The following is a 12,333-nucleotide window of genomic DNA, read 5'->3' as shown; positions in this document are numbered from 1 at the left end:
AAGATTTGCTTTTTATTCATCTTTAGCAAACTTCAGCTTAATTCCAATGACTGAGCTGTTGTACGTTAGAAAAGATTACGTGTAAAGCTGAAAAAGTTTTCCATATAGTAACTGTATTTTGTACCAGCTGCCTATTGCGTGGTGCATCATCGCCTTGTATGAAATTGTGTGGGGCCAAGAATAAAAATGAAGACAAATTGAAAAAAGAAAAAGGAAGAACTGGCATTTTAATTGTTTAACTACCACTTTTACAGTGTCAATTGTTGAATCTGATTTAAACATTGTTAGATGATGTCTCTGAATCTACAGGGGTTGAAAGCATGTGTCCATGCCATTTGACATCTGATTTTCTGAGAAGTTACACTTTGGGGTAGGGGTAACAGATACTGAAGGAAGAAAGGAAACATTCTTTGTTTCTAGTAAAATCTTTTCCTTGTTAAAGTCACATTCTGTTTCATTTCACTGGTTTTCCTAGAAAATTACTGTGCGTACAGATGTGTAAGAAACATCTCCCTAAGCAAGCACCCTGAGATGTCACAGGCATCCTTCAGCCTGTGCAGGCAGTGCTGTGTGTGGGAGCTGATCCACACAGGCAGGAATGAGTCCTCCATCACATCCCAAACCCCAAGATTCCTGCTAGGCCTCCCCACTGTGGAGCTGGCATGAATGAAGAGCGCTTAATGATGCACAAAGGACTATTCTATAGCTTCATTTCGATTAAATTAGTATCATAAAACTGCTGGTAGAAGTTGAAAAGTGTTAATTTTTTGATAGTTTAATATTCCGGTTCCTATTAGTGCTATGCAGCTTTGCATTTGTCATCTTTACTACCATTAGCAAGTACTATTTGCTACAACACTCAATTATGCAAAGATGAGCAGAGTCGTTGTATGCTGAAAGCATGCTTGAGAGTCTTTTTTACTGCGTGGTCTCTGCTTGGAGGCAGAAATCTTTGTTCACTCCATGGGAAAAACAAAACAGTTACATGGGAAAAAACATTACAAACTTATGCACAGTGATACACTCTCAAAATTAAACTTTCTGTTAGTTAAGGGAACATTATAAACAGCAGCTGTAGTTACAGTAAGTGAGCTCATGTATATTAAACGTGGCTCTGTGAGCTGGAATGATGATTTAAAAAATCCTGCATCAGGCTTTCTTACACATACCAAATTTCTGGAGGTTTTAAAGTACAGTATAAGGCTGACTAACAGAAAAGTCATTGAATAAGGTGGAGATGGGATTTTGCACTTCTTTTTGCACATTCTGAAATAGTAATATTTCAAAATGGTCTTTATATCCCAGCCCCTCCTACTTCCTTGAAGAAAATTGAATTTAAAAGGAAAACATCATCATGAATGCAGGAAAAGGCTTTTCCAGAAAACGTAAACACATTCAAACAGAAACTCTTCACAGCACTTTTATGGGTCTGTTTTGGATTGGTTCAGGTTGAAACCAGATAGAGAGAGTCCCACACGACTGAGAAACAAGTAATGTTTCAGTAATCAGTGCAAATCAATCACAATGTAAAGACAAATCTCTGTCAAGGTTAACTCAGGCCAGGGAATAACATTAGTTTTTTCTACAGCAGTTGTACTGTCATGAGCTTTCTGGTTTGTGATGGACAAAAATTGGAAGGATGCATTCCAAAAAGGACCTTTCTTTAAAAAAAGAAAAAACAACCAAAGAATGACTTCTAATCATAAATCTAGACTTTCAAATAACTTGCTTTTAGTTTCTTAGCAATTGAAACATTAAATCAGAGCGTAATTAAAAAGGCATGCGATGGAATAAATCATTTGAACAAATACAACTTGCAGGCTTGCTCTAGAAATGACACATTTGAAGTATCTTTTTCCTGTGTATAATATGATGGAACATCATTAATTATGGCTCACTTAAGAGATATATAATAACAACTTTTACGTTGGAATGGGAAAAATCTTTTATGGATGATAAATCTGGCTTCATTCCAAGTTTAGCATGGCTGAATTTGAACTGATGTGCAGGTAAACAGCCTAACCCTCCCCTGATGTTACAGCAAGGATCCCCTGGCCTTTACTGTTGTCCTTGGCCTTGTCAAATCTACTGTCATCCTTTCCACTCCAAGATGCATTCCAGTCCTTGCTCCACAGTGATTTCAGCTGTAACTTTCCTGGCTGATTTACACTCGCAGCTAGTCTCCCTCTAAAACCAGCATGGCAGATCCACTGGTACTTCAGAAAGAGGAAAGTCTTTTTTTCTACTCAGAGCACAGTTCATCCAGATTGATCTCATTCTGAAATGTTTCTACATGCACAGCTTCTCTTGTCATGGAGAGCTATGCATATGCAAGAAGCAAGGCTGAAACACTTGGGCTTAAAATATTCAGTTGTTTTTTACATAAGGAATGGAAATGCCAGTGTGTCCCTGAGGTTTTTTCTTCATCTGCATGTGCCTTGGTTGCTTTGCCACTGGAACAATGAGAGTTATGAAATGGAAGGAAAATAAGAGATCATCCAGAGCAAGGTTTCTATTAGCAAAAGGTCCTGCAGGACCTTCATGCAAGGTAGCTACAGTGTGTGCTTTTGATTTTCTTATATTTTGCCCATCTAATTAGAGTACCAAAGACAATTTGTTGAAATTGTCTGTATTGGTATCCTTCCCAGATTGTTTTTAATGATAAGTATTTTACTCAGTGTAACATTAAAACAAAACAAAATAAAGAAAGATTTTTATCATAGCTTTCTTGTTCATTAACATAATTGTTTATTAAAACTTAAAATAATTTGATGCACTCCTGCTGCTGAAATCAGGTGTCTGGACGGCAGACTATCATTTCATGTACTTAGAGCCATTTCTATGATGAGAAAATGACTAAATTTGAGCAGTCTGAGCAGTTCTTATAGGAAGATCCCGTTATTTTGAAACATATAAATAAACCAGGTTTGGATACAAGGCATCCATGCACAAGACAATAGCTCTGCTGTTATTTTAATTATACTTCTTGTATGGAAATTAGGATATTATGTATTCCAAAGACCGCTGAAATAGGGTAATGGAGCTGCAGACTGCCTGCCTTGAGGTCACCAGAGAAAAGGATCTATAAATGACATTATCAGGAACCTAGGACATGTACTTGAACATATTAAATTAATACCCTGCAATAAGCTTTAATCAGGCTACAAGTGCTTCCATACTGAAGACAATATCACTGTAGTTTAGCTGCACTGCAGATACTCATCTGGTGTAAATCAGCAGCTTCTCAATCAACACAACAGGAAGAATAGGAGGAATGAAGTCATCCGACATCAGCTAAGGAGCTGCTGTTCCCACTTCCCTAAAAACACATCAACAGGGACATCAGGTGTCACCAAATCAGTGGGAAAAGAGGAAGAGTAAACATTTTCACATCCTTTCATTTGTTGACTGTTTTAAGAATGTCACCAGCTGTTGAAATTTCTTTATGGTGACACAGGATGAATAGTTGATAATATACAAATAGCAATGCTTTAGTATACATACTCAAAAAAGATGAGAATGTTTTCTCATTCAATTAAAGCAAGAACACTTCAGCTTCTGCACCCTCCTTTCAAGCAGAAAAACCTTCAGCTGATTCAAAGCATTGAGCACGCAAGTTGGGCTCTTGTCGTTAATAGACACTGTTGGGAGGTGATGGCAGTGCAGTGCTACTCCATTTCAGTGAAACCTGAGAAAGTTTTGAGCTGTAAACAGCTGTGCTGCAGAAGCTGTTGTAGGACTCAGAATGCTCCTGTTACTCTGGCCACTTTCCAGATTAAAATCAGCAGATAAGACTATATGCACGTTACTGTTCAAAATAATGGTGTAATTTGAACCAGATCATTGGAACCAGAAGATCTTTAAGGTCTCCTTCAACATAAACCATTCTATTAATCTATTATTATTATTATTATTATTGATTCAGCATTAGAAGGGATGATCTTTGAACTAATAAGCTAACAAGCGTATTTACATGCATGTAGATACACTAACAAATGTTTTAATTCTCTCCAACAGCAGTTTAGCAGTAGAAGAGGCTGCCATAAATATGAAAATATAAACCAGAGCAGACCCTTGGTCTGGCATATAAATCATAACCAGAGATTGCAGTGCAGCTCCCAGCAATGCCCAGTAAGTGTGAAATATGCCCTTTTGTTTTGGTCTATTATCAGTTTTATAATGAATGTGATACTTTTACAACACTGGTTTTCCAAATTATGATTAAGATTTCCCATGCTGATTATATGTTAATGGAGCATTATTAAGAAATCAATTCTGTGCCTTTTAATTTAATATGCAGCTACAAGTCTATTGATATAATATTAAAACCTGAGTGTATGCTTAGTTTTAATTAGCTGCACATTATATAAGACTTCTGCTATCCAATTCCCTTTTAGCTTTTTGTTTATTATCTGATATGGCACCTATCAGTCATGTTTCCTTATTCATTTACAACAGAAAAAAAAAAGCCCAGAATTTCTATGTCAAGCAAAAACAGCTTTAACTCAGGCAGCAAAAATGCACACTGGAATAAAGTAGCTGCCATTTGATTACTTATAGTGTTTACCATATCAGACCAAATTTCTAGTACTGAAACTGTGCTAATCTTCCTTTACATCCACAGGGGAAGGACAGAAAGCCCAGGACAGCTTGGGATGCCACAGAAACAAATGCCCTTGAAGCACCAAGATCCACTACCAAAGTAATTTCCCTCCACACAGCATCTGTAGGTTACCATGCTTACCATCTAAGTGCATGCATCAGTGAACTTATCCCAAAGCTCCTTTTGGCTTTTGGGGGATGTGTTTCTTCCAGAAAGACCCTGGCAACTATTGAAAACCCCTCTCCAGATAGGGAAAACTGCAATAGCAAATGTTGATTTCACCGTCTATCCTGTTCTACCCCAGACACAACATCATCCCTAAATATCGTGCTTTCCTGTACCTTAGATTTACACTTACTGTTTTGCTCCAGGTCATTTGTTTATGCCAGGTACAACTACACTTCTGAGATAATTTCTGAATGGAGACAACACAATAAAATTCACACTATAGAAAAATCCTCTACTTTCCCATCATCTCTGTATCCTACCTTATGCTTGTTTACATTTTCTTCCTCTGTAGCAAGAGATGAGCAGTGAATGGTCTCATTTTAATTGTAAAATTATCTGCATGGTCAAAACAATGAAGTGCTGTACAGCTGTACCCAGGCCTTTGCATCTCCTCTGTGATTTTTTCACGCATTTTTTTCTGCTGCTGTCATGTTTATTATGTCACATGCTACAGGCAGACGTTCAAGCACATCTCTGTAGCAACACAGATCCCAGACCTCCCTTTTGAAATGTTCGTGAAGAATTTGATATCTTTAGCTCTGTTCAGAACAAACGTAGAAAGGTGCAGAGCAATCACAGACCTTGAATCCTTTTATGCTCTGGCATCCATGCTAATTTCGTATTGATGCAACGGGCTTAGACTAGTTGTTATGGCTGAACACAATGTGAATTAACCGGTAACATTTGGCGTTCTGAAAAGTGGAGGGGAGTGGGATACTCTTTTATTCTTCCGTCTTTGCATGTTTGGACTTGATAAAACCTAGAGATTCAGCAAATGATATTTGCTGCATTCTTATTTATTTCTTCTTGAAGTTTCCCTTAGCTCATCAACAGAGCTTCTGTAGGAGCATATCAATGTATGCTTTGATTACTGGGAGACCTCTAGCCATCTGGGATGATGTAGTTGGAAATGTTTCCAGTACCAAATACACTCAGAAAGTAATTTCAAGAAAGTCTTATATGAAAACTGGTAAATTTTGGCAAATAGGACTGGGAAGGTACTTCACTCAAGCTCTCAAAATGCTGCTTATGCCTCAGGTCTTTACTGAAGTCATTCATGTCTGCCATGTCAGCATTTCTATTACTTGTGTGAGTCTTCATTTACAATATTTATATTCAGTTCTCTAGACTCAGTGAAGAAGTTGACTTGCTCCCCTCTTTTGAATCCAATAATTAAGCTTTTAAACCTAGTATATCACATTTTGAGTTTTACAACTGCCATTTGTGGAGCGTTTTTCAGCTTTTCCTACACTCTGTTTTTCCAAGTTCATGGAATTTTGGTCTTCTGGAAAAAGAGAAGAGCAAAATCCTTCCACATCCTCTCAAAAACATATACATATATCTTTGTGAGACATTCATTTCCTGTGATCATATCTACATTTGGTGTAATCAGCCAATTCCTGTCAGCTTCAGATTTGATACCAGAATTATTATCCTGTCCATGACATACATCCTTTCCTTAGGCATTCCATGAAAGCCTCTAAATTCAAAGCAACCAGTTCTTATTTTGCTAATTCATCACTGTAACTCACCCTCACTTCAGAGTCCTCAGGATTGGACTTAGTTCCGGTATGTCTCTTAGCATTTGCCACCATCTACACTTAAAAATTCTTAATGCTCCTATTATATGTATCTGCATCTGATCCCTACAGAATTTTTTTATATCTGTCTGTATTTCATATCACAGATTGTGAAGTCCTTAAACTAAATCTTGTGATCAGATTTCTCTCACTTGAGGAAACTTCACATTTTGACTGCAGCAACATGTGTTGGCATGCTTTATCACATCTGTGCTGAAGGGGCTGAGTTGTTTCTGCAAGCTGCTCAGATGGTGGGGTTACTTCTAGGTTTCCAAACACTTTTGATATCACTGATGTGATATCACCATTTTTTCAGCATTTTTTTTCCTTTGATAATATAATGTTTTATATAATATATTAATATAATGTTTAGATTTTTTTTCTGTAAGCATCATTTCTGACTCTGTACTTTCAATTTGGCAAGCTAATATTTCCCTACCAAGGGTCAGGTCCGAATTTTTGAATTCAAAGTTTGAATTTAGACATTGATATCAATCCATTTTTACTGTTACAATCTGCAGTACCTGTTTGTTGCCTGTTTTAACAAGATAGTTCTCACTATCCATATAACAAGTTTGGATCCTTATCAAACTCCTATTCAATACTGTCAAGTAGAGCGTAAACTATTACTGCAAATCTGCATCTATGCAAAATGCTACACTTATGACCTATAAGTAGTCTGTCATACTACTATCACTTAAATGATAAAAATACGAGGAAGACATGCTATGGAAGAGTGGCTGTGCAAGGAATGATGCTTGGTTGTCCTTATAGGGAATGCTAGACAGTTGGTTTGGTTCTTTAGCACAATTGTGTTGATCCGTTTAAACTGAGATGTGCTTCTCTCTCCTCAAAGAATTATACTCCTGTTAATCTGAATCATGACACCTCATCAGTAACTTCTAATCCTTCCCCATTTTCCACTCAATCTCCATATTCTCAAGTTGTGAGCGTTCTCCTAGGGAAAGTGTCTCCTTGAATGGCTGGCTAGAAGGCCCTTTCTGCAATAATGGCAGTCCTTTCTTAGGAGTGCATTCTCTGCCTTTGAAGCAATGTTAGTCCTCTGTACTAGGAAACAAAAGGAGTCAGAAAGTGATTGTTATTAGTACCAGCATCTTTTCTACTGACTTTATGCACATAGCTATATAACGTAATGGACAGGATAAGCTAAGTGACACTTACATAGGAACAGGAATATATAAGAAATCTACAGTGTACCCTAAGCACTGCTGAGAACAGATTTTTCAGATACCTTCTTAGTTTCTATGTGATGTGTTTCTTTGTTATGAAATCATTTTTATTCTACTTTCTTACCTTACCTACAGTGTGTGTATATTAGTTTTAAAGATTTGTTGATTGGTTTGGAATGCTGACAGTATCATCTCTTCTATTCTCTCTTCATGTCTCATGGTCTTTGTTCCACTGTCACAAGAAGATTCAAGTCGTGGGACAACTGATCCAAATGAACACTACCCACCATTTTTTAAAAATCTGTTCTGCCTAGCCTTAAAATTTTGTAGCTATCATTTATATGATTATATTCTGGTGGATGGATTCCCTCTCCTAGACCAAAGATAACTGAATACACACTTGCCTGCTACAGAGCAGCTATATGCTATGTTTTTTAATCATCCTCTTTCTACATTTCATTTATGGGGTAATATAAGAAGAGAAAAATTTTAGGAAGAGCTTAATTGCTAGAAGCACTCATTAGACTTTCTTTTTGGATCTATGTGACCACAGTAAGCACAGAAGCTAGTTTCACCTACTGTACACTATCTGCTTTTATGTTTCCGGCAGTTATTACTGACTGAAGAACATGTTCCCAGAGCACATTTTCAGATGCCCTTATTTTGTAGAACTGTAGTTTTTGTAGTTTTCCATCCCAGTCCTTTTCAAAGAAAAAGACAAAACAGATTTGATTAAACCAATTCTACAGAAATTCATGAGTTTTATGATTCCTCTGTCTTGATTAAACATGAAAGTCATGGAAAAAATGGAATTCTTTGCCACTTCAAATGAAAATGATATTCTTTTCTACAGCTTTTTACTTTAAGCCAGAAGTTCTAAAACACTCAAAGTAAAAATGTGTAAATGCCAGGTCAAATGAAACATCTAATCTGATACAAGACTATCTGGACTTCTGATTTGCCAACTCTCTATGGGTCATCTCACATTATCTTGAACAGACAGCAAACAAAGAGAAGTGAACAAGCTATTTGCATAGCTTTAGCTGAAAATGATCTTAAAATACAGAAAGTTTGGTCATGAGAGTGAATGCCCTCTGATTCCAGTTATTTTTCTTCTTGGCTGCCTTCCCCAAAAGATTTGATTTTGCCTTCCCAGCCTAAGTTTTACTTCCCTTGTGTTTACCATTTGATAAAGTGCCAGGAAATGTACTTGCAGGAGATCAGCAATACGCCAAAGATTATTTTCTTGCTGTGTTAGTTGGATTCTTCAGCTGCTTGTGGCTTTTTTTTGATGTTGAAGTAGATTTTCTTCTACTGTCTGTCTGGGATATATCACTACTGCAGTTTGAACGTCAGAAGTTATGTGCACAGATGAGGCTAAAGCATAATTACAATTGTAGGTACAAGGAGTTTTATCTGATGCTCTCTCTCCATCTGGTTAGGCTTATTATTCCTGAAAGCAAACCTAACCAAATTCATTACTGATGTAGTAACAATTCATATACTCATATATCGGAAAGACTTTCATTTTAAACATAAAACTCAAATATTGAGTGCATTTCCCCCGACAGGCTCCCTGATAAGCAGAAGGTGCCTAGGAATCCAGCAGTGCTTGTTCAGATGCTAGAAATGAAGCCCTGGCTGGGTGCAGCGTGACGCAGGGTGGCAGCTTTGTGCTGGCCCAGAGAGCAGGGCTTGGGATTTTCTGCAGTCCATATGAGCCCATTAACCACTGCTGACCCTCAGAAGCCCTCAGCTAATACTTCTTTCCTAAACAATTATTTACTTAGAGCTATTGCAGACATATTGAACTCCGTTGTATTTTTTCTGAGAGAGCATTTAAGAGGCAGTGATTCGGGGCTGTATTCTCTGCTCCCCTTTAAGATGAAACTCAGGGAGACAGACAGATAGATAGATACATGGAATGACTGACTGCAGAATCTTCTCGGCTCCTCTGGCCTTTGTGGGAAGGAGAAAAAGGTTTGCTTACCTCATTTATACTTCCCTTTTAACCTTCCCATGTAATTGCTAATAGCTGCAATATGTCAAAAGTCACAGGAGCTGGTGCAGGCAGCAGCTCAGGTATTAAGTTGAAGAAACATTACATTAACTTTTTAGCCAATTAACATGGCTCTAGGGGGTACCATCTGGAATAAATCTGTGAAGCAAACAGTTCACAGAAACCCAGCAGGCAGCTTTACAGATTGTTGTACTGTACTTCATTAGAAAATAAACACCCATCTTCCATCTCGAGCACGAAGCAAAATGGTATTAAAACAGATCTCTGACAGTTAATACAACTGTCTGTACTAAACGACACACTTGTAGGAATTGTGTGAATCACTGTAAGTAAAAGGTTGTGGAAACTCTAGTGACTAATTATTTGTTGGCACAGCCAAAGTAATTCTTCCTGAGTTAAGGCAGAATTGCATTATTTTCTTATTTTGTGTTTGCAATAACTTGCTTTGATAACATTACTAATATCAGTTAATGATTCAGTATGCCGAGAAGGAGCAAATCACATACCAATAAACTGGAATAAACCAGTCAGTTTTAGCCTGCTTCTGGAATTTCATACTTTGCTGTGTTTATATTTTTCTCCATTAGAGACCCACAGCAGGAGCCATAAAATTTGTCATCACTAGATTTATTCCTGCCAAGGGTTTGTTGAACACATGAGGCTACAGCACAGAAAGCTGGACCAAGCTACTAAAGCTTTGATGCTTCAAGTATTAACTATCCATGCTCTTCCTCCTTACAGTCATTTCTGTGTTGGAAGGATGGCAGAAAACATTAAGTCAGAATTGCTGAGATGAGCAAAGCCCATCTTTGAGACCATGGAAGCAGGAAGCCTCACAGAGTTTCCTTTCTCAAGTCCCGAGCAGCCTATCTCTGTTGATGGGCACTGCTACAAGGACTCTGCAAGGACTGGGATATGGGCTAATGGAGCTCACATTCCTCAACCTGTCCATGGCAGCAAACCCAGAGCTTCAAAGAACTCTTCCATGGTCAAACTCCCATGCAATCTACAAAAAACCACAGCAAACCACAGGGAACATGCATATCAGCCAGCTGAGGAACTGGCAGTAAGCATACCAGCACAACCAACAAATATGTGACTCATGGGAAATGCATATTTTATGTCAGAACAAATGGCTTTTCTGCAAGCAATTTGCATAAGTACAGAGGGAAACAAATTACCTGTCATAAAATTACTTTCTATCAGAAATTGGGTGTTTTCACACAAAACAATTTTTCCTGTTTTATGTACCAGAAAAATCTTTGCAATTGGTGTAATAATTGCAATAACACAGTTACAGAGCATTCAAAAAAACTTCCATTTGCAAAGTGTTGCTCAACTGTGCAAGAAATGGAAGTAAATATTAGTAAAGAATTAAATCCCATCACTTTCAGCTGGTTTAATTCCACCTGACATTTTATCCAGAAACAGGGATAATGTGGCTGGGAAGTAGAATGCCACATTAAGCATGGTTCTCCCTGATTGAGCCCTGCTAGGAAGCAGTATGATCAGATGGAGCAGAACGCCACACTTCTGCACCTAGCTAACTACAGTCATTTTATTCAGATATACTGATATGGTAGTACATTGTGCTCTGGAGGCATAGCACACACTGCAATTATGTTTATCAGACTGCTTATGTTATAATTAATTGGGAAGCTATTCTAAAGACCAGTGCTTTCAGATACATACAGTGATGACAATTGATATGCTGGCATTTGTCAACAGTTACTTCACCTCAGGCATTAACTAACAAGCCACAACCTTTTGCATGCATGGAACTGAAATAACCATAGTAACTCCAGGAATACAATGATATTTTAATGAGCACTATCACTTATCCTCAGGCCATCACTTGCAAAACTAAACAGCCCATCAAGAAGCAGATTAATAAAGCATCTATACAATACACGAAAAATGCTAAGCGGTTTTAGGGATTCAAGCCATTTATATGTAGCTCAGGGAAAAAGAGAGAATCAGAATGCAAAATCATGTAATACGAAAAAATAATGAAGGTACCACATCCTACTGTTGTAACTGCCACTAAAATATCAGTATCTACCAACAGCTACCGGAAATTGGTATCTAAGATAAAACAATTTCCTATTTTAAGTGGCTTTTAATAAGTACAGACCTTATGAAGTATGAAAGGTTGTTCCTTTTCAGTCAATACCAAACTGCAGTAGATAAAGTATCGGTAATAAAACACAGCAGTTCTCAAGTAAAGAAATGTAATACAACACTTACATACTCTGTAAACCACTCTGACTTGGTTTTTAAAGAAAAAGATGGTGGAATCTTCTATATTAGTATGTCATAATTCGGATGAAAAGTATGGTTTCTTAAAGCATTCAGGAATTCCACGGTGAAGGAGAGAATGTGAGCGTATATAATCGTATTTGTAAAGATGTCTTGTATTTAGAAGTTTCACTTACCAAAATGAAGAGACAGCCAGAGGCAAGTTTTGTGTGTTCAGGAATAGTGGAAAACACGGACAAAATCAAGCAACCAAACACAAGCAGAAAACTGAAAAAGAAAGAATATTAGCAATTAATATTTTTCAGAATCCTGATCCAATATCTATATTCTTTTCCACCAACATTAATAGAAGACAATGAATTAACAGTTCTCATTAACAGAAACGAATTCAATTATTACTTGGTCAACTAAAGACGTTCAAATAGCCTCCTCATAATTCTACAGACCTCTTTG

General features: G+C 37.4%; 1 protein-coding gene across 1 annotated transcript in view; it reads right to left on the bottom strand.

Moving 5' to 3' along the window:
• KCNQ5 (potassium voltage-gated channel subfamily Q member 5) overlaps positions 1–12,333 on the bottom strand; it is a 260,391-nt gene that overhangs the window by 70,527 nt on the left and 177,531 nt on the right. The window contains exon 3 of the mRNA XM_042824645.1: positions 12,057–12,147. Coding sequence (XP_042680579.1) covers positions 12,057–12,147 — 91 coding nt within the window. The remainder of the gene's footprint in view (positions 1–12,056; positions 12,148–12,333) is intronic.

Source organism: Centrocercus urophasianus, unplaced genomic scaffold, assembly GCF_019232065.1.
Source record: "Centrocercus urophasianus isolate 14NV4802_14NV808 unplaced genomic scaffold, USGS_Curo_1.0 seq_10, whole genome shotgun sequence".
NCBI classification, from domain to species: domain Eukaryota; kingdom Metazoa; phylum Chordata; class Aves; order Galliformes; family Phasianidae; genus Centrocercus; species Centrocercus urophasianus.
Note: the sequence above shows the minus strand (reverse complement) of the source record. Positions and strands in the feature narration are given on the sequence as shown.